Source organism: Camelus bactrianus, chromosome 28 (assembly GCF_048773025.1).
Source record: "Camelus bactrianus isolate YW-2024 breed Bactrian camel chromosome 28, ASM4877302v1, whole genome shotgun sequence".
Taxonomy (NCBI): Eukaryota; Metazoa; Chordata; class Mammalia; order Artiodactyla; family Camelidae; genus Camelus; species Camelus bactrianus.
Window position 1 is genome coordinate 37,501 of NC_133566.1, and position 23,163 is coordinate 60,663.

The 23,163-nt window shown below is 49.2% G+C and overlaps 1 protein-coding gene and 1 pseudogene across 1 annotated transcript in view; one reads left to right on the plus strand and one right to left on the minus strand.

Annotated features, from left to right (window-relative positions):
• LOC141575392 (uncharacterized) overlaps nucleotides 1-13,344 on the minus strand; it is a 31,515-nt gene extending 18,171 nt beyond the window's left edge. Inside the window, exons 1-2 of the mRNA XM_074354466.1 lie at nucleotides 13,320-13,344; nucleotides 3,339-3,648 (exon numbers count right to left, since the gene is read on the minus strand). Of these exons, the coding sequence (XP_074210567.1) occupies nucleotides 3,339-3,648; nucleotides 13,320-13,344 (335 nt within the window). The remainder of the gene's footprint in view (nucleotides 1-3,338; nucleotides 3,649-13,319) is intronic.
• Nucleotides 13,345-13,792: 448 nt separating this feature from the next.
• On the plus strand, nucleotides 13,793-22,521 carry LOC141575393 (protein sprouty homolog 2-like; annotated as a pseudogene).
• Nucleotides 22,522-23,163: the final 642 nt, after the last annotated feature.

Sequence of the window (23,163 nt, forward strand, 5' to 3'; positions counted from 1 at the left end):
CGACACGGGGTCTCACCGCCACGGGCCCTCCGGCACGGGGGCGGCCCCGCGGCACCCAAGGCGCGCCGACTGGCCCTCTCCTCGGCACCCTCACGGGGGCCCAACGGCCACCCTCGCCCGACACCGCAGGGCCTCAGGACGGCCCACCGCAAGGCTCTCCCGCCGCACGGGCCGGCGCTGCCCCGCCCCGCCCCGACGCGCACCCAAACAAACGTTCGCGCCGTGCCGAAGCACCCCACCTCCCCCCGTCGGGTCCGACGACGCTTCACCCGGGGCCGCCTCCAGGGGAGGAACAGCACCCACAACGCGGTGAGGCCACGTTCTGGTCCCAGGACGGGGGGGGTCGGCGGGGGAAAGGCTCGGCGCGGGCGGCCATCGGTCCTGGCAGGGCAGGGGAGGGCCGGCGGCGGCGACGAGGAGGGGCCGCTCGCGCGCAAGAGCGACGGCCGGCAGGGGTCGTGGGTGCGGGCGGGCACCAACCCAGGGAAGGGGAAAATCTCGAGACACGACCGGGCCGCCGGGGAAACCACCGCAGGATCCCACCACCCCCACACGTGGGGGCGGCCCCGCGACGCCCAGGACGCCGGCCGGCCTCAGCCAACCCTCGGCGGTTCCTCCCACACCCCGGCCCCGCCCGCCGCCGGGACTCGCGCGCAGCAGGCTAACCCCCCCAACTCCAGAGGGTAGCCCCTTCCACTCGCTCACTCGTCCGTCTGCGTCTCGTCTGTCCGTCCACCACCACCACCCAGCTTCGTCTGGCTCGCCCCCAGGCCTCGCGGCCCGGGGAAACGCTGCCGAGCGAGGCGGCCCGACCCGTGGCCCACGCACCGCCACCGGTGGCTGCGTCTCGGGACCGGAACAGGTGGGGTGGCTCCTCGCGGCGCGGAGACTGGGGGGGGGCCCAAGTCGGGGTGGACCGCCTTCCCCCTCCCCCCCACGGCACGCGCCGGGGAGGCCAAGCCCGCGCACACGCGCGCGCGCGCTCGCACGGCCCCGCGCCAGACGCCGGGCCCGGCCCGGCGGAACCCTCCCCCGACTCGGAGGGGGGAGGCGCGGGCCACAGCAGGCCAAGAACAGCACTCGGCCCCACCGCGGGGCCAGCGCAGCCCACACGCCAAAGCGACGGGGCCCTGCCCACACGCCGCGGCAGTCGCTCCCCGTGGAGAGTGACTGCACGCTCTGGATGGAGGAGCGGCGGCTGGGGGGTCCGGTGCCCCCAAGGCTCCCCTCTCAGATCGCTAGAGAAGGCTTTCTCACCGAGGGCGCATCGCCCCCCACCCAGCGTGCCCCGTTCAGGCCTACGGAAGCCCGCCGACGTGTACGCCAGCGCTCGGCTGGGCAGGAGGGGTCTGCGGTAAGGGTAAGCAGCGGGCCAAGAAGCGAGCGTTCGCGGTCGGGACCGGGGAGAGCCCGTGCGTGCCACCTCGCGAGGAGACGCACCCAAGACCGCGTGGGGACGGGACAGACGCCCGCCCCCCACCGGCACATCACCCGGCCCCACCACGATCGCTCCCACGCCCGGGCGCGAACCCCGCTGAGGGGGACCCACCCGGCGTGCGCCCGGCCACGTCAGTCCCCCCCCCCCGGTACAGGGTGAGGACTGACGTTCAGGAGGCGGCCCCGGCCCCACCGAGGGTGGGGAGCGGCCACGCCTCGCTCACCGTCTCGACCCCTCCCCCACGCCTCAAGAGAGGCGCTCGGGAGACACGACCACCGCAGGGTTTACCCGAGAGGACTCGCTGGGGACGGGAAGCGATGCCGCCGCTCGGCCTCGGGCACCTGAGGGACAACCTGGAGCGCTCCAGGGGCACCGCAGAGGACCAAGGCGAGACACGCTCACACCCCGACGAGGGGGTACGTGGCGTGGCGGCGGGGCAGCCCTCCCCCGCCGCGGGGGAGGGCCGCTCGCGAGACAGGACGCCGAGCAGGCGAGGAGGCGAGAGTGTCTGCCGCGTCGCAAGACCCCGGCCCCGCCGACACCACAAGGCACGGGAGACCGAGGTCGGGCCGTAGACCGCACCCCTGCCTCCCCCCCGCCACCCACGGGCGGCAGAGGAGAGGCGAGGGGCCCGCAGGCAGAACGAGAAGAAAAGACACGTTCGCCATGAACGTCCCCGTCCCTCGTCTGGCGCGGCTTAGGCCCGGCCCGGGGGAGCATGACTTCACCACATCGGTCAGGTGAGTGAGTGAACGAGCGAGCGAGCGAGCCATGTGGGGCAGGGAGGCCCCAGAGGGGAGGGCCCGGCGTGGACAACCACCAGAGGGGCCTGCTTCAGCCTCGCCAGGCGCCACCCACTCCTCGGTCCTCTCCGAGGAGAGCGGCCAACGACCCCAGGCGGGGAATGCCTGACACGCGGCACGGAGCCTACGGGGGTGGGGTCGTGCCGGCCACCACCGGGTGCCTGCGGCGGGGAGCGCACGGGGTAAAAGACCCACGCCGCCACCTCACCCCACCGCCCTCGGGCCACCAGAGACCGGAGGTGGCACCACGGGCCACGTCAGCCGGACGCACACACGAGAGCCGGCGCGCAGGCCCGGGCGGGCGGCTCAAGTGTCAGAAGCGGAGTCGGCTACCAGGCCAGGGCTCACGCAGAGAGAAGCCCAGAGCCCCGCACGCGTCCGGAGACCCAACACTCGGTGACAGACACCGAGGAAGACCGTGTCAGCACCTATCTGCTGGCAGAAAATGCCCAACACGACAGGAAAAATGACAGCGCCCAGAAACGGGGCGGGTCCACGATTTGCAGGGGGGGGCCCCGGGACCTCGGTCCGGCCACCTGCCCCCAGCCCTACCCCCATAAATGGCAGCCCCGAAGCTCTCGGGGGCCATCTGATCGACCGGGGTGGGGGGGTTGGTAGGGGGAGGGGAGAGGGGAGGGGGATTAGGAGGAGGCTTAGGAGGAGGAGTGGGAATGGGAATGGGAAGGGACGAGAGGGAGACGGGATCAGGCCGGGGACGCCCTGCCCTTTTCTCGCCCGCGTGGCCGGGGACTCGGGGAGATGCCACAGAGGCGCCTCCGACGAGAGGGCCCCCCACGAGGGACCGCTCCCGAGCACCGGGCCCCGGGCCCCGGGCCGGGGAATGCCTGCCTCCGCCACATCCCTCGCAGGACGCCCCCGTGCCGGTCCCCGAGTCCGGATGAAGTCTCGGTCCCTCCAACGCCACCGGAACCCACGCGGGCAGGCTTACGGGCCGGGGGGCACCCCCTCCAAGGCCTCCCGCGCCAAAAGGGGCCGGCCCAGCCACGTCTCCGGATCCATCGGGACTCAGAAAACATTTCATCCAAGGAGGCGCCTCCGACGACCGGGAACCCCAGCGCACCCGTCCCCGGCCTCACCGCACTGGGCCCGGGCCGCTCCTCGCCTCAGGAGCAGTCGTCCAAGGGACGCAGACGAGGGCCTGACCACCTAGCCACCGGCGGCCCGGGCGCGGGACACTCTCTCCCTTTCCCCCGCGGCGGCAAGGCGCAGGCCGTGTCCGATCGGCTTGGGTCGGTCTCCGCGGCTGGAGGGGCACAGGCGGATGCTGGTCGACCAGGCCAGGCCACACGGCTTCCCCCGGCACACGAGATCCCGGGAGCGCGGCGACAGTCACCCCCTCATCATCCTGCGAGTCCAATCTGCGCCGAGAGCAGGACGCGCCCGCGGCTCAGCGCCACGGGGACTGTCATAATACTGGAAGTCCTGGCCAGAGCAATTAGGCAAGATAAATACATAAAAGTAATCAAAATTGAAAAGGATGAAGCAAAACTATTTGTTTGCATTTAATATGATCTTATATGTAGAAAATCCTAATGATTCCATCAAAAACCTATTACAAATAATAGACAAATTCAGTCAAGTTGCAAGGTACAAATATCAACATGTGAAGAGCAGTGTGTTTCTATATACCAACAATAAACAATTTGAAAAATAAGTTTAAAAAGCATTCATATTTAAAATGTCATCAAAAAAATTATGAATAAATTAAACCAAGTAGGTAAAATATCCTTACAGTGAAAATGACCATACACTGATTAAAAAAAAAAAAAACTGAAAAAAAGATAAATGGAAAAAATTTTCATGGTTATGAATTAGAAGTATTAAAACTGTAAAAATGTCTGTGTCACTCAAAGCTGTCTATAGATTCAATGCAATCCCTATCAAAATTCAAATGACTTTTACACAGAAATACAGAAAACAAGCCTAAAACTTTTATGGAACCACAAAACACCCCTAATAGCCAAATCAACCTGGTCAAATAATTAATCTAGAGATATCACAATTCCTAATTTCAAACTTTATTACAAAACTATAGTAATCAAAAAAGGTAGGTAACAGTAAAAAATGGAGGCCAAGTCCAATGAAACAATCAAGTGCTCAGAAACAAACCCACTTATATAGTGTCAACAAGTACTTCACACGGGAACCAAGAAGATGTAAAGGGAAAACTATAGACTCTTCAATAAATTGTGCCGGAAAAAAACTGGATAATGGCCTACAGATGAATACAATTGGACCCCTTTCTTGCAGCACTCACAGAAATTAACTCAAAATGGACTGAAGGCTTAAATGTAAGACCAAAAACTGTAAAACTACTTGAAGAAAATGTAAACAAAAAGCTCCTTGCTGTGGTTTTGGCAAATATTTTTTGGATATGACACCAAAGGTTCAAGTAACAAAAGCAAAAACAAACAAGTGGAACTACAGCAAATTTAAAAAACAACAACAACAAAAAAACCAAACCAAACCAAACAAAACAAAAAAGCCCCCAAAAAAACCTCCATAGCAAAACAAATAATCAGCAAACTAAAAAGCAACTACAGAATAAAATAACATACAGGCAATTTTTTTTTCCATTTTTTAATCAAAAAACTTTTTTTATAAAATATATAAGTAAGTCATAAAATAATAGTAATAAAATAAAAAATTAAAAATTAAAAATAGGCTAAAGGACTTGAGTAGATTTTTTTTCAAAAAGACATATAGATGGCCAATAGGTACATGAATAAATGCTCAACATCACTAATCATCAGGGAAACGTAAATCAAAATCACAATGACACATCCCGTCACACCTGTTAGAATGGCTATTATAAAAAAGAAAAAGAAAATTTGCAAGAATATGAAGAAAAGGTAACACTTGTTTAATTTTTCAGTCAAAATATAAACTGGTACAGTCGAATGAATATAAAAGAATTAAATTGGACCCCATCTTACACTACTCACAAAAATATCTCGCAATAAAATAGTCAAATTGTGACTTGAAATCATAAAATACCGTAAAAAAAATCATAGAGTAAAATCCCCTTGACCTTGATCTTGTAAATAATGATTATTTAGATATGACTCCAAAGTACAGGCAACCAAAGCAAAAGCAAAAAGAAACAAGCAGGACTAAGTCAATGTAAAAACTTCTGCATAGAAAAGAATTTGAAAAACTTAAAAGACATCATATGAAATGGGAGAAACTATTAGCAAACCATCTTTTGATAAATGGTATTTACTGAAGTATATAAATACCTCATACAACTGAGCAGCCAAAAAAATAGAATCTAATTAAAAATGAATAAAATATCTGAATAGACATTTTCCTTAAGAAAACGTACAAATGTCCAACATGAAAAGGTTGTCATTAATCATCAGGGAATTGCAAATCAAAACCACGAGACCTTATCACAACTGTTACAATGGCTACAGTCAAAAAAGACAGGTGAGTACAAGGATTGGAAGGGATGTGAAGAAAATCCTTGTGTGTTGTTGGTAAAAATGTAAATAACCACAGCCACTAGGAAAAGCAGTATGGAATTTCTGTCAAAAATTAAAAGTAGTATCCAGGTGTCCAAGCACCATTTGTCAAAGAGACTATCCTTTGCCCACTGAACGTGTTTTACTTCCATCTCAAATAGTAGTTGAACTAGTATACAGGGGTTTACTACTGGGTCCTCTATACTGTTAATTTAAACCATGTGTGTATTTTAATACCAATATCATTGTGTCTCATACTGTAGCATTGTGATTTAGTTCTAAATCAGGAAGTGTGATGACTCCCAATTTGTTCTTTCCCAGGATTGCTCTGGTGTCTGGGTCACTGGTAGTCACATAAAAAAATTTTAAGATTGATTTCTCTCCATGTGTAAAAAATGCTGTTGGAATATTGATAGAAATTGCACTGAAACTGTAAATGGCTTTGGGTATTATGGACATTTTAACCTTAATTCTTCTGTTCCGTTAGCCATACTTCTGGCCCAGTGTATCTTTCCACTTGTTTTGTCTTCTTCAATTTTTTCCATAGAAGTCTTATAGTTTTCAAAGTACAAATTTTTCACTTCCATAGTAAAGTGTATTCTTAGGTATTTTATTGGTTTTAATGCTATTTTGAATGAGGAAACTCTAGCATCTTCAATAAATGTTGCTGGGAAGATTGGAAAACCACAAGCAGAAAAATGAAATTGGAAACCTACTTTCCGCTACTCACAAATATAATTTAAAATGGATTAATGACTGAAATGTAAGACCTCATACTTTAAAACTCCTAGAGGAAAACATAGAGAAGAAGATACTTAACTCTGGTTTGGGTAATAATTTTGGGATATGACCCCAAAACACAAGCCAGAAAAGCAAATATCAACAGGTGGGACTACATCAAACTAACAAGATCCTGCACAGCAAAAGACATAATCAGCAAAATATAAAGCCTAATATAGAGTAGGAGAGAATTTTTGCAAATCATATATTGGATGGAGGGTTAATATCAAAATATATGTAGACCACATATAACACAATAGCAAAAAAAAAAAAAAGAAAAAAAGAGTAGAAAATCCAATATAAAAAATGGGCAGTGAATCTAAATTTATATTTTTCCAAAGAAGACACCCAAATACACAAAATGTACATGAAAAGATATTCAACATGACTAACAATTAGGGAAATGAAAATTGAAAGTGGAATGAGATATCCCCTCCCTCCTGTCAGAAAGGCCATCACCAAGAAGACAAGAGACAGTGCTGGCCAGGATGAGGATAAAAGAAAACCCCTGTACACTGTCGGTGGGGATGTAACCTGGTTCAAGCACTATGGAAAAGCTATAGAGGTTACCCAAAAATTAAAAAGAGCTACCATATGCTCCAGCAGTCCTCCTTCCTGGTGTGCATCTGAACGAAGTGAAAACAGGGTATTGAAAAGATAGGTGCATTCGCATGTTTATTACAACTTTATTCACAATAGCCAAGATATGGAAATGACCTGAGTGTCTAACAATGAAAGAATGGATAAAGAAGAAATGATATTGACATACAATGGAATATTATTCTGCATTATGAAAGAAGGAATTTCTGCCATTTGTGATATTACAGATTGACCTTGAGGGTATTATGCTTGGTGAGATGAAATAAACAGAGAAAAGACAAACGTAAGATATCAGATATACAAAAACAAACGAACAAACAAAAAACAAGCAAGCAAACACTTAGAAACAAATTGTAAAATGGTGGTAACTAGGTGTCGGGGTGGAGGAAATGGGGAGATGTTAAAGGGTACAAATGTGCAACCAGAAGATAAATAAGTCATGCAGATCAAATGCACAGCACAGTGATTACAGACTACAGTGCTGTACCAGTCTCCAAAGTTCCTAAGGTACTATCTTGTGAATATTCTTGCCACAAAAAATAAAGAAAATTATACTTGTGAGTCATGTGAGAGGTGTTAAATCTGTTTGTGATCACATTGCTGTATGTAAGTGGATCAAATCAACACACTGCAGACTGTGAAAAAAGAAAAAGTAGAGCTGCATGATTTCACTTACACGTGTAATCTAAAAACAGCCGAATTCACACATAGAACAGAGTGGTGGTTGTCAGGGCCTGGGAGTGGGGAAATGAGAAGATGCTCAAAGAGTACAAACGTCCATGTTTAAGATGACTAAGTTCTGGGAAATCTCATGAACAGCATGGTGACTACAACTAACAATGCTGTATTATTTATCTGAAAGTTACTGAGAGCAGATCTCAAAAATTCTCACCACAAAAGGGAATTTTATGGGTTTATGGAAGTATCCTTATTGTGATAATCATTTCACAATATATATCTGTATCAAATCACCACATTACTTACTGGTAGGGCTGTGTCTGGGTCACTGTCTCTCAGGACTCAGAATTCAGTGAGTCTGTTTCACTTCATGGCTGAACATATTCAAATGGCCTGTTTATAAAATAAAAATAAAATGACTAATAATTCATTGTGACTGACTTCAAGAATTTTTTGTTGTTTTTAATTTTGTTCCCATGCCTACATTTCACACTACTGGAACAAAATCAAATATACGCCAAAACAAATAGCACATTACAATAATGATACCAGAGTCGTGAACAAAAATATTCAATGTTTCTTCCTGATGTTTTCTAATCAGAAATGTTTTTTAAAATATTCAAACTCACCGGGTCCTAGCTGATAGCTATGTGACAAAAGTCAAATAAGACAAAATGACAGACAACCCTGCAAGTGGTTTTAGATAATTCCATATTTTGTGCCAGAAATTAATTACCTCTTAGAAAATCACATAAAAATACTTGAAGCTCAAACCCTGGAACGTTTCTCAATTTCATCAAACTCACATGTTATTATAATATCTGTGTCCATTTAGGTGATGAGGTAGGTAAAGATAAAAAGTGATCTGTTCTTCTGTGTTTAGTACAATTAAAATAACTAAAAATGATTATAAAATGCTTCTAAGAAATTAGATAAGATCTAGAATACAGATGGAGATATGAAAATGCTTTTCCTTGCTCTGTACAAGAGTAGTAGCCCATCAGGTACAAATGCGTCAGATGACAAGGTACCTTCATGTTAAAAACAATGCCATCACTGCAAAGGAAAGCTTTACTGATTGTACTGAAATAAAAGAAAAAAAGTAGAATTGGAAAAAGATCACGTTGCCATAAAAATGCTCATGGTCACAAATAGTATAGAGAAGCAACTGTGGCAGATGTAAAAAGACGTAGAAGCCATCATTCCTCCACTGAATATGATTACACCAAATTGTGACTTAATCATTTACCAAATTGTGACTTAATCACTTCATAAACGTAATGGATAACATTTCTGCTTCTATAATTTAAAATATAATAACCTTTAAAATATTCTATGAGAGGTGTGGTAGTCAAATTTGTGTTCTAAGAAGTACTTTAGACACACCTAAGAATAACTAATGGTCAGAAAGATCAAATGCAATCAGCTACCACCCCATGCAAATTAATGGCATTCAGCAGATATTCATATATAAAATATGTATTACTGTACAATATGTAAATAAAATCAAATATTGTATTAATATCTAATGTAAAATACCAGGAAATGTGCTGTGCCAAAATTGGAAGCGTCCTGGTGTAAAGAGATTACAATTTTGTATTCAGTTTTCATAATGGGATAATACTGTGATCTGAGCAGAAATTGTAAAGAGATTTCTCCAAGAAAAATTCCTGACCACATCAAAAGTTGCACACTTACTATAAGGCCTTTCCCCTTGTTTACTCTCAATGTCAGAAAGTGACTTGGATCTAGAATAGGAGAATAAAAAAACTTTAACGAGACATAGGAAAGCACTCTCTGTTAAAGAAAATAAATCAAAAGAAAAAATGAAAGGGAAATTAAGATTCTACAAATACAAATACCAATTTTTATGGGAAAGGGTTAAAATTGAAAAAAGATTATATTCTTATTTCACCTTTTGAACAAAGGTATAGAAATCTAAGCTAAATAACTTCATATTTTGCATTTATTAGGAGAAAATATATTTGCAATGAAAAGCAGTCATTGTCCTGCCTTTTAAATATTCTGACGATTTAGCTTTGAATATATTTCATCTCAAATGGTCTTAAGCAGTATGTACAATGGTTGGTATTTTAAAAATCACCACTGTATTTGGAACTTATAAAAGTAATTCACAATTTTTAAAATTATATTCTTGTAAGAATTTGGTAGTGGCCTAGGTATTATTTTTAACAAAACTGGTCACCCTGGAATGCTGCAAAAGGTTTTTCAATAAGCTTATACTTACATATATTTAAGACTGTCACTGTATTAATATTACGGAAACAACAGGCCAGCCAAGAAACAAGCACCTCTTGGAGGGTTGGAATACTCAGATTTATTACACTGGCAGGCTCAGAGTGTCTTCTGCTCTGAAGCTCTGAGCACCTCCAAAACTTGTGCATTAGGCTTTATAGAGTTAATTGCAAGCATGGGGCTATTAACCAATAAGGTGTGAACAGCAAAAGCAGGGAATCAGTACACTGGAATTTATCTATTAGGAACAGAGCATGTTACTTTTGGGAGCCCATGATTGGGTTAACAAATTGTAACAGACCCCAGCCACTCATCTCCTTAAAGAAGAACAAATGTGCTTAGTTAACTGCCTTGCAAACAGGCACCTGTGCATCGGCATGCCAGTCTCCTGGCAGTAAAAAGCAGAGACAATGCCTTTCTTGGATAGTTGAGGTTTTAGATAGAACTCTGCTCATTGCAAAGCAACAACCCAGGCCCTCAGCTATAAACACAGGGTGTGTCTGCTGTTAGTCTTCTATGCCCCAAACAAGGAGCTGGCTGGGCTGGTGGCCTTTTCTAACATATCTATAAGGATATATCTTGTTCCCCTCTTCCCATGACTTCCCTAAAGATAAACAAATCCTTTGCACTCACAGTGATTTCTACAATCTCAATCCCACCCTGTCTTTCCTTAAATTCCTGTATTCCATCACACAACTGTTAGTGATTTTTCCTTTGATTGTACACAATAAATGTGGGAGCATTTGAGAGGCTCGTGGAGTTGGCTCCCTACACCCTCTCCCTCTCTTGACTTTTTCCACAGAGTCTTGAGTAATTCATTCAGTCTCAGTGGGACTTCTGCTGGCCAGAACCCAGTTACTGGCACTTGTTGAGCTAGGATTTATGAGTTAACTTGTTAGCCCAGTAAACCAACACTTATTAAACTTCAGATTTCTGAGTTAGCCCAGCAGTACTTAGATCAGTAAACTGACACTTATTACACTTAGATTTAAGAGTTAGCTTGTTAGTCCAGCCCAGCTTTTCCTTCTCATTATGAGAAAATCTCAATCGTGGCAATATTTTGACTTGAAAATGAGATAAGCTAAGAAGCACATTTTAAATATAAAATATTTTAAGTCCAAAATAAATAATTGTATTCCTTTAAAGACAGGAAATTAAAAGCATAATAAACTGACTTTGACACACAAAATATAAAAGTTAATATAATGTGTTTTCATACACCTCTTTCCCTGTTTCAGTAATTTCTCAGCCCCTTTCACGTTACACCCGAGTCCCCGCCCGTGACCTGTGATGTAAACACCTCCGACCACACGGGGAAGGGGGGGGACCCAGGCAGTGAGAATGAGGGGGCGCGAACACCCCCGTGGCCCCGATGGACGCGGACCCTCACCCCCTCCCAGCAGGTGAGGACAACAGTCGAAGCGGGTCCACCAGCGCACCAGTCCCCTCCCTCCTGGACTGGAAACCCAACTCGGCCAGGTCCACACACACCCCGGTGTGAAGCTGGCTTAGCATGCGGGGAAACCGGCATTACCTCAGACAGCGAGCGAGGAGCGTCCTCCTCCTGCAGGAACGAGGGCCACGCGGTCCCGAAGCCGCCATGGCGCCTCCTGCTCCTCCCTGAGGAAAAGGAGCGTCGCCCCCAGGGAAGACGCCGACCACGTCTGTCGCGGAATGCGCATGCGCCCCACCATCTAAGAAATGTTGGCTTCGCGCGCCCCCTGCAGTTCCTTGAGGGCAGTGCTGGATGTTCAGAACTCACTGGAGAACACATGACCCGTCCCAGCCATGATGCTAAATCACTGGAAATCTTAGTGCCCTGGTCTCTTTGTTAATGTCACTGGTGATGCTCTGATCCAGCCATGTCTGCTCTCTTGCCTGGATCATGCCTCACTCCTTGGAACCACGCCTGGATCAGATGCAGAAGAGTCTCAAATCCCATATTTAGAGATGATCAGGGTTGGTCTGGAGTCCAAACCCAAATCTCTCAACACCCTGGGGTCCTCTGAGGAGTGTGGTTTTCTCAGAACCGTCTGTTCCATGTCAGAAGCAGACCAAGCCTCAGGTAGCTTAGAAGGAATGCAGCCCATGCTTTGGACAGTTCTCAGTTCTGACCTGCATAATCTTGAGACCCTTTTGTAATTTCTAACACCCTTTTTTCTCATACCTGTATTGATGTTTATTTATGGCTAGCTGAAATATTGCTTTTATAATGCAGAGGTGCTATTGTTCTTCAGATAACAGAATATTTTGAAGGGATCAATTATTTATCACTCCCCCTAATTAAATATACTTTTAAAGCTAGAAATTTTTCAGGCGGGCAATCAGGTCCTCTTCTTGAACCAGTTGCTGAGGTGCTGAGATTATCTGGTCTGAGCTCCAGATCCTGATCCTGCTGGTGGCTTATGGTGATGTCAGTGTGAACATGTTTCTCCTTGTGCGCCGGTGTGGAAAGGGGACAGCCCTGTTCCCAGATGGGACAGTATCATGCTGACACTCAAAGCAAGCACAAAAAAGAATCACATAGAGTCCCCAGTATCAGCTCTCCCAGGTAGAAACGTCACCTCCATCACAGTGTTCCTGTGCTCCTGTCAGGCCTTCACTGCTCCCAGCAGGTCCTGCATGAGCAGTGTGACAGTTGAGTGCCTATCCCAGCACAGCATGGTGGTGACAATCCCACCTTAATCTGTTTATCTTTGGAATGTTCCCACACCTCTCTGAGCTTCACTTTGCTCTTCTCACAGACAGGGTTGTATAGGCATGGACCTCACAGGGTTATGGGAGGAAGTCATGGTACATGCTCACCTGGCGGCTGGCTCTGCAGAAAGGGCTGCTGGGCGTGCTGTGTGTCTTCACATTTATCCTTCTCTCTCCCCAGTGAAAATGCTCTCAGCCTCATCCTTCCCTGGCCTGTGGCCTTTCTGCATTTGCAAAAGAACATGCCACAGCACTTTAACCATGATGCCCTCACAGCCTCTTCTAGACGTGGTGCACCTCCCATATTCACCCACACAGATGAATCACAGGACAAACTAAAGCTGTAGGTGGTCTTTGGGTCCACAAGAGGGGCTGCTGTCTCCTCAGAACAAAGTAGGGTCGGGGGCTGTACTGGGGAAAGACGAACAGAACCTGGAGCTCACACATCTATTAATTCCCCTGAAGAAGAAAATGAGTCACAAAGAGCTGTGGGTGGGGTCCCAGCCTCCCTGGGAATCAGAGGACTGTTGGACTGAGCTGATCGCTGAGAGACCCATCCCCCAACAGCCCCATCTCCCTCACCTGCTCTCTCCACATGCACCTCCATGACCTCCACAACTGGGGACTAGAGCAGGAGGAGAGGGGAGCAACCCACTCACAAAAGTGTCTCCAGCCCAGTCCTGAAGCTCCTGTGCATGGAGGATGGAGTAGGCTGTTCCCATGGCCTTGGAGAAAAGGATGTCACTAAGACCACACTCACAGCAGATCCCTGTCAGGCCTACTCCATGACAAGTCCTCCCACTACAAGGATGACTATCACAGGGGAGGCAGTGGGCTGAAGCCACCACCTGGGTCCAAGAGCCAAAGAAGAGACTGTGAGAGCTCAGTATGGATGAAAGTCCAGGCCTCTGACTCTAGTTCATGCAGAAACCTCCCATGCCCTTTCCAAGACCTTGGGCCCCTGGCGGCATCAGCATCTGCAGCTCACCTGGCAGCCCTGCACAGTTGGCCTACACTCCACAAGCCACATGCTACAAGCTACAGTTCCCTCCAACATGATGCACCTGCCCCACCTCTTCCGGGTCACTATGAACCTTCTAGCACCCACTGAGGCAGGGCCAGAAGGTAGGAGGTCTGCAGGCAGGGGGAGCTGTCTGAGTTGGGGTTCAGAGGCTGTGTGTCCCTTTTGAAGGCAGCAGAGCTTTCTTTTGGGGGAAGGGACAGGGAAAGTCATTTCTGTGGGTGAACATTTCTCTTTCCCCTCCACTTGTGCCAACCCCACAGCTGAAAATTTGCTGAAGAGCCAGAGGAAGGGTCAACTCAGGGCCTGGGGACAACCCCTATCTGTTTTCACCAGCACCACTGGCGCCGCAGCCAGCGTCACCGCCACCAGCTTCAGTAGTGGCACAAGCAGCATCTGCCGCAGTGGGGGCGCACTCTGAGGCGGAGCAACGGGGCCAGTCCACTCAGTGTTCCATCTCCTGCCTTAAAACTGGAGACAGAGCCAGCTCCAGCCCCAGGGCCCCTCTGCTCCTGATACGTGACCAGGAGGAAGGGGACAAGTAAGGAGAAGTCTGAACTCACAGCCTCCCCACAAGGCTGGCGGCAGAACTGCTGACTCTGCTGGATGTGCTTGTGGGTGGGCTCTCATGGGGGTGCTGGGGCAGGGCTTCCCTTTGAATAAGCTGTCCCACTCCATCCTTTCCAGGATCCAGACTTCTGGGACCAGAATCCAAGACCACAGCTCCACCGCTTATCAACCATGTGACCTGGGCAACTTTCTCAAACCCAAGCCTTCTCTGTCCACCTGCAGAGATGGAGGATAACAGGATGTCCTGCACAGAGTGTCTATGTAGATTAAATAGATAGAACAGAAAGAAGAGTGGGTGGGGCCTGGCCCATTGGTTGCGGGAGGGGAGGTCACCCTGTGCAACCAGGTCCAAGGGTCACCCAGAAATATGCCCAGAGGTTCAGCTGCCCCAGCACTTATCACATATCTGATGTGAACTTAAACACAGGGAGAAAAACAAACAGCCTGAGTGTAGCTGCTACTGGGGAACATGCATCTGGGGAGTCAGAACAGAATGTGATCAGGATGGTGGAAGATGCCCCTGGAGTTAAGCAGAGTGGAGATGCCCTCTGGAGCCTGGATTTAGTGAGGATGGGCTTGTAGAAATTCCCCTCTCCTTTACCCACTGAGTCCCAAAATCAGTGTGGTGCTAGTGCCCTCAGCACAGAGAAAAACCCAGGCTCCAGCCATGTCCTCTACTTCCTGGACTCCCACTCTGATTGGTGATCCCCATCTGGGATGCAGAGATGAGTTATGGCTGATCATGTGATGTTCCCTCTGCTCTAGGAGGTGTTGAAGAAGGTGGTTCCCTCTCAATGTCTGGGATTCACCTGGTCCCAGAAAAACAGCCCTAGCAATGAGCACATGGCACCACCATCCATGCTACTATCATTCAGCTCAACAGTGTGGCCACCTGCATCATCACCCCTACCACAAGGACTGATCGTGGTGGCCCAGGAGCAAGCCTGGGTGGTGGAGCACTGGGTCAAGGTGGCCAGGGTATGGGATGGACTATCCAGTGAAGCCCGTCTCTGGAATCTCGGGAATGGCCTCTTCTCCTTTGCCTGCCTTCTGGATGGAAGTCTGCGGTCCAGGCCCCTGCACAGTCCCAGGTCTGTCCTGCCGGGGCCATGCTGACCTTGACTCCCAGCTCTCAGTGGGTGGATGCTTCCTACCTATATTCTTCCGCGGGCTGAGCTAACTTCATTCCTGTGGATTTTCAACATCCTGCTGTCTCATGTATTGAATGCCCTCTAGGTCCTCCCTGGGTTCCCTGGGGGTGTGTCTCATCCAGGGCAAATTGAGACAGTGAGGGGACTAAAGCTAGAGCGAGCAGGGCAGCAGCTTCCCACCTCCAAGCCTCCTATGTTCCCCTCCCCAAGGGTTCCAGTCCTCAGGAAATTTTGCTCCCTGAATGCAGACCTCTCTGCTCTGCCTCAAATCACTCTCTGAAGGAGACATGGGTCAGTTTCTATGTGGGTGGGTTTCTCTCCACAGGAAGTTCATAGTCAGTGTGGGGTCACTTATTTGTCTGCCATCCCCCCCGAGGCAGCTGGCACCTTCTGGGGGAAACAAATTTGACAGGCATGATCTGGGTTGGGGGCCAAGTCTCTAAGCCCCCTTGGGAAATAGGCCACCATTCCTACTGCTTTAGGAATTGATTTTATTAAACATCCCAGGGGCTGGGGTCAAATTGGAGAATTTCTAGTGTTCTCTTTATACCAACAGAGCCCTGTCCAGCTGAAACTTAAACTGGTGGAAACGGATCTTCTCAGTAGAAATGGAAATGGAGGCCCCAGGTGACCAACCCCAGGGCTCCATCCCCAGCCCCACAGCACCTTCCTGCCCAGAGAATCCCAGTGAGACCCTCATCCAGACAGTCTGAACACTCCATGTTCTCAAGTAAAATGGATTTGCCCTTTAACTCCTCATGCACACATTTTCCCTGAACTTCTCCTTCCTTCTTACCCTTCCCCTTAGGAAGAGCTTCTGGAAATGTAAAGATCTGTGTAGCAAAGCTGATTCCTGGAGCAGGGGTCTGCTCATCGAGGTAGCGTGGAGGCCTGAGTTCTGGAGAGAGGAGGGTCAAGGAGGGAAGGAGATGGGGTGGGATGTGGTTTTCAGTTTCTCACTAAAGCGTCTGAAAAATCCCCATCTTCTCTGGATCAGCAGGACGAGGGATGTGTTCTGTTCACAGGCAGGTGGAGGGGCAGAAGGCCCTGGGAATGTGGTGTTTCCGTGCTGCTCCAGTAGGAGGCACTCAGATGGCAGTGCTAGCGGGTCTCTGGCTCCTATTCTAGTCCCTCCTGCTGGCAAGTGGCTTCTTCCAGTCTCCTGGGTGGACGGGGTGGGTGGGGGTAACTTTCTTCCCTCACCAGCCCCATCTGTCCTCAGGAGTCCTTGCTACTCATTCTGTCTTCACTGCACCTCCGAGGGGAGGGCGCCCTTCTCATCCCAAGGATGAGCACTGCAGGGATCCTATGGTCTAGGTGTGCATATGGCCGCCCAGTCCTGGGTCCGAGTGGCTGGGCCAGAGACAGATATGTGTTCATTCTGTGACTCCACACTGTGCCCAACTCACCATCAGTGCTGGTCAGTGACGGTCAGGATTGTCACCCTGGTCCCCACTCAGCAATGACACAGGCCCCGGGTGCCTCATGAGAAATGTCTGGGAACTGGTGGGAGCTTAGTTGATCTTTCCTGAATGACTTCAGAAGCTTCATATGAATAAGGAAGCAAAGTGTCCTGTCCCCTCCCACCTTGTGAGTCAGAGGTGGTGCCTCGGGGTCACGTTCCTGAGTTGATGAAGAAAGCCTGCTGTGCAGGGGGTGTTCTGAGCTGTTCCCGGGGAGGGCAAGGCTTCAGCATGGCCTTGTTTCCAGCCTGGGTGGCAGAGACTCCAGGGGTCCTGGGACAGGCAGGGACCTCAATCTGGCCTCCAAGGCCCATGTCCCCTCCATCCACAGCTCCACCCAGATCGGGGACTGCCACCGCTTGGGAGCCCGGAGGACACACTCCCACCAATGGCGGAGCTGGACTGGGGAAGGGACGCTGCCCCAAGGCCTCTGGCTGAGAAGGGGATATGGCCTCTCCTCTGTGGTCCCCTGAGCACCCCACTGCCATTCTGCAGGCCTCTGCCTCCTCAGCCGGGAAATGGAGGGAGGATGACCCCGTGGGGCCAGCCTCACAGAGCGGCGATGAGGAGAAAGGAAGGAGGGTGTGGGGCTTTCTGTTCTGCTTCAGCAGTAGGTGAGGATAAAAGTGACATGGCCCTGAGACCTCAGGAGAACCTGGCGGTTAAGTGGGCGTCCAATATTTGCCAGGTGAGGAAACAGGCTCCGGGAGGCTAGGCCAACAGCCCCGAATCACACACCCAGTGCGTGCCAGCGTTGGGATTGTTCTGGAATCAGAACATGCTGGAGGGCACGTAGCACTGCTACCATTGCCTGGTTCAAGTGTCAGGGTCTGAGTTCAGGGGGCTTGGGGAACCGGGTGAGGGGGGCAGGCTCAATGGCTCTGTCCTCCACTCCGGCAAGAGCAGCCTCCAAGCCCAGCGCCTTGGGGCGGGGCCTCCAGAGCCCGGGAGAGGCTGCGGGAGGGGGTGAGTGGCCTGCAGGGTAGGGGCTGCAGGGTCAGAGGAGGGGGCTACCCCCAGCTGGAGGCCCCCAAATCAAGGGAGGAGAGGCCTTCCTCCTCCAGCCCCGCCTCCCACTGCCATGTTAGCTAAGATCCTCCTTCCAAGTGACTGCCAGGAGGGCCTGGAAAAGCTGATGCAAGTAGACATGGTGATGGGAGTAGCCAAGGTTCAAACACCCTGTGATTTGCTGACACAAGTCTTGGGGGTTGACTAGGAGCCAGGGTTCTTGTAGGGCGAGGGGTGTGGAGATCAAGGAGGCTAGTAAGGGTCCCAGACTGCTCCATCTGCAAACAGTGGGGTGGGCCCAGAGCTGAAGGTGAGGGGTTTTCAGGGAAGGGTCTGTAGGGCCCTGAGATCAGAATCCAGGTTCATCCCCTCCCTCAGCAAAAACATCACCGACCTGGTGATGCTGGACCCAGTGTGGAGGGTGATCTGGATGTGATCTGGGGGCTGAGCAGGGGGACCAGGGTCAAGGCCTGGGAAGAGAGAGGCCACACACCAAGGCCTGGGCTGTCAGCATTCAGCAGACCTTTTGTGAGACTCTCATGGCCAGTCCTGTGAGCTGGGGTGTCAGGCCCATTTTAGGGGTGAGGAAAAGGAGGCTCCACATACAACAGTGGTCCAATTTCCCTGGGCTAGTGGAGGCACAGAACTGGCAAACCACAGAGCTGCAGGGTGTTTTGTTGGAGCTGGACTCAGCCTCTCCCACAAGGGCTTCCTTAGGGTGAGAGTGAAGTGGGGCCCCGCAAAGTCCATCACATAAGTGGTGGAACAGTCCCGTCCTGCCCCAGGCTTCAGCTTCCCTGTGTGTCAGCAGAGAGGGTTTTGCTACAAGCTCCCTAAGACTCTGCCCCAATGTTTTCCCTTCTTTGGTGCCAAGACTTTTGTTTGGATCTAAGTCCTGATTTCTGTGCATGCCTGGCCCCCTCCTGGGGCCTGGTCACAGGGCAGCATGAGAAGGAATGGGCATGGGGGCTGGAAATGATGGCAGGGCTCTTCCTGCTGGGCTTCGGCTGTCTGCATTCCAGGGGTATGAGTCTCTCCGACGTGTACATGTTATTAAATTTTGTTTGATTTTCCCCTGTTAATCTCTTTCACGTCAATTTAATTCTTATACTAGCCAGAAGAACCTAGAAGAATAGAGAAACACTTCTTCCTCCCCAAAAGTCCACAGTGAGGATGAGCTGCAATTTCCCTGGCTAAGCACACGTCACTCACAGATGCTGCAGGTGGAGATCCTGGGGCGACTGATAAAAGCCAGCAGAAGGTGAGATTCTTACCAGGTCAAACTCCTGGGTCTCTTCCTGCAGAATCTTTTGGAAATGAGAAAGGTAAGCATTTTCCTCTTCTAGAATTCTATTAGCAGGAGAAAATATTTGTAGGGTTAGCTCCTTGGACTCAATGACTCTTGGTTTGAAATTCAGTAAATTACTCTTGGTTTGTGGAAATTTTTCCAACCAGACATTGTCACTATTTTTCTTTATCTCTGTCTTTTGTGTCATTTGTCATAAGGAGAACAACCACTGGTCACATTAGGCTTTCTTTTTGTCTGTTCAGTGTCTTGAGAGCTTGGCCTGTTGGCCAGTGAGGAAACTCCCCAGTCTGTCCCACTCAGGAGGGGAATGCACAGTGTGAATTTGGAGACCAGCTGAACAGACTGGAACTCCAAGCCTTCTCCTGGTCAGTCTGCACCAGTTCTCAAGGGAGCTTGCCATAAGGTGTTCCAGTCCATGAGGGGTCTCTGTTATCTCAACCTTTGCTGCTTTATTAATGATATAACAAATTTCTTTACTTTCTCAGACTTTCTAGGGAATGAACTTTTGGATCATGTGGGCTACATCATGTTTGCCCTCAACAAGGATATCTCTTGCACCCATGGTAGCCTGGAAAGTTCCCGCTGGGTCTTTCTACAAATAGGCTATTAAGATATTACTCTTCAATGGCCAATGATGGATCCTTTGAGTTGGAAAAACTTCTAAATTGCTAATTTTTTAGAAAGCTCTCATCACAGACAGCTATTTTATTAGCACTAATGGAAAGACCAAATTTAAAAGTGGATACAATGAAATATAACAGCTAACCTGTAGAACAGCCTTAGTTAAAAAAAAAAAAGGAAAAGAAAAAAGAATAGAAAAATAAAGTTTTGAGGGGCCTTACTGAATTTGCAGTCTCAGCTTCCCCAAGTGGGTTTTTCAGATGTTATTTAAAAACTTAGACTAATGTCAGGCACAAATTATTATATTTTGTCATTGATATGTCTTGATTTATGCAATGAAACACTAATTATTTCACTGTTCAGATTAAGTTTATCTGAACCTTGACTTTCCTTTGATAAAGATGACTTTCCCTCTTCCCTGAAAAATGAGAACATAGCCTGGAACCCTCAGAACCAAGGGTTCTTCCTAGTTGATACTACCCCCATGGAGAGAAAGTGGAAGGAACGCTCAGCGCCTGAGGACCACGGCTCTTTAGTTGCGCCATCGCCCAAGGGCACTTTCAGGAGCTACAGTGACTGAAGGCCTAGGGACAACATCTAGCCTGGGAGGAGTTTCTCCAGACGCAGGAATAAGGAAAAGTCTCTTCTTCCTCAACGTGATGCTTAAATACTGTCACTGCCTGTCAATATAGGCAAGGGCTTCCAGTGCCAAAGTCATTTAGAAGTGATGCCTGAATTTGGCCTCCTCACCCCAATGACTGAGCTGAGGCTTGAGGACAGAATTTTGGATGAAGCAGAAAAGACTGCTTTATTTCTTTGCCAGGCAAAAGAGCTCACAGTGGGCTAATGCCTCCAAGACTGTGGGCCTGACAGGGAGGGAAGGAAGGGGGTTTGAATTCAAGGAGAGTCACTGGTTTCCTTAGAGATCACATTCTGGGTGACAAATTGTTGCAAAATTGTCCTTGCTTTTGCCGAAGCAGCTATTCCTTCCACTGGGCATGTCATTATGGGCACATTGTTGACCTCTGGCTTTGGGAATCTTCTAATATTCTTGTGCTTAGAACAAAGGGTGTGCAGGAAGGGAGGCTGTGGAAAAGTGCTAGAAAAAAAAGTGTGCAGTTTAAAGTCAGGCTGATATATGTCTCTAATATCTAGGCAGGCTGAGACCTGGGGCCTCCTGTTGCAGCACCGGCACAGGCCAGGACCTACATCTAAAGCAGCAAAACACAAAGAAACCACAAGAGACTACAAACAAGTGCCTGTGTGTGCAGTTGCAGTGAGTCATGAACAATAAGAGACAGAAAACAGAAACCCAATTGACATTTCTGAGGTGTTGGGGGCAAAAGCACACAGCCCCACCAGGGGGCTGGGCAGACCACCCAACCACCCCTCCTCTCCAGTCCCACCCTTGTGGGCCAGAGCAGGAAAAGTGCCATCTAAACCCTTGAACACTTAAGCAGTTACAAATACCAGATGGTCGCCGATGACAATATTCCCCACTGTGAATTCCTTCCATATCTATGGAAAGAGGGAAGTAGACGCCATTCTCCCCTAGCTGCTTCCTAATGAACTGGGGTTTCATCTGAGTTTTTTCTGATGGAAAAATGTACGTGTTCATGCCATTTAGTAAGTGGTAATATTAGAGATTTTACCATAGTTTGACAAAGGTAGGATACACAGCACATCATAAGCTAAAAAACATATAAAACCCTGGAATAACATTGATGAGCACAAGCAATAGCTGAAATATTCCTGAAAACAGAGCACAGCTTTTAGGAATTGAAAACAAACCTGGAAACCAATGAGGGGCGTCAGAGAGAACTTCAGGGGCATTTGTGTCAGCACCGTCAACATTCTGAATCCAGCTTTTTACATCATCAAGAAGGGAAGGGGCATTTCCAGAGTCATCAGGGATGTGAACACAGCGCATGGCAGGAGTAACCACACCGGTTTCTCCCTGAGAAGCCGTCAGTATGTCTAATGCCATCTGGCTCTGAGAAGCTGTCTTCCACACTAGGGGAAACTCCGTGTTCAACAGTGTAAAACTCTGCTGGCTATCATTCAGGGCTTTTGTGTGAAGTTAGCCAAGGCCTCTACGTGCAGGGTCACCTTCTTCAATCCTATATTTGGGACAAAGAAGTTGAGTAGACAATCAAACCAGAGCAGCATGAGGACAAGCCCCAGCAGCAGCCCTTCTGCGAAGAGGCTGCTGGGTCATCCTTCTCCTTGGAATAACCAGGAACAGCCCAGATCAGAGCTCAGGCCAGGTGAGCTTAAGCCACTGAGCAAGGAAGACTTGGGGCTGCACACCTACTGGTGTGAGGACTGCGGCAAGTGTAAATGTGAGGAATGCACCCACCCAAGGCCTGCCATCAGGTTGGATCTGCGATGAGCAGTCCCTGCACTTGGCCCAGAATGTGACTGGCTGGGACCTGTGTGTGCATGTGAAAGGTCTCATCTCTCATTGTTCCAATGATGGTGAGGACAGCTTGTGTCCCTGCCACCAGTCTCACCATTGTGCACACTGGTTGGCCACAGGTGTCATCTCCCTCTTCTTGTCCTGACCATGGTGTTACCTTCAGCCTAGGGTTGCCCCAAATTGTGCCAGGGGTGTTATGATCTGGTGAACAATTCTCAGTGACACTTTAAAAATTCACATAGGTTGCTGCAAAGCTCCCAATGTTTTTTCCAGACACAATGTGCTGTATCTCTGTTTACAAAACACCACCTGTGTCTGAGAAAACCAACTTATGCCCCACTACATGGCACAGTCACAAAACACCACACCACTATGTTGCACATTGGGACGTGTGTGAACAAATCAGCACATTTTCAGACTGTGTCTTGCCCCACAGAAGCCTTTGCTACAAGACCCTCACTTCCCTTGGACCCCATGCACACCACACAGTCACAGTAAAACTTAACTTTTACTTTCCAGACTTCCTGGCAAACCGTTCAGTGCAAAGAATATCTATGTGAAGATACACCACTCTGTAAAAAAGAATATTTTAAGAGGCTATTTTAAATTTGATCTTGCTGGAACTTTTTATAAGGGACCTCAACTTAAACTTGTAAAAGGCCTCCCAAGGTCAGGAAAGCCGTGCCTCCAGCCCTCACCTGCAGTGCCTGCAGGCCCAGGTGGAGTTTTCTCTTCCTGAGTTCCAAAATGTCTTGAGGTTCCTGCAGCTGCCATGAAGTGGCCTTCCTCATTCACTTGGAAAGGCTGCTAGGAACCTAAGAGTTTCCTGGAGGTCTCAGGTAGAAGGAAAAGATAAATGCTTCA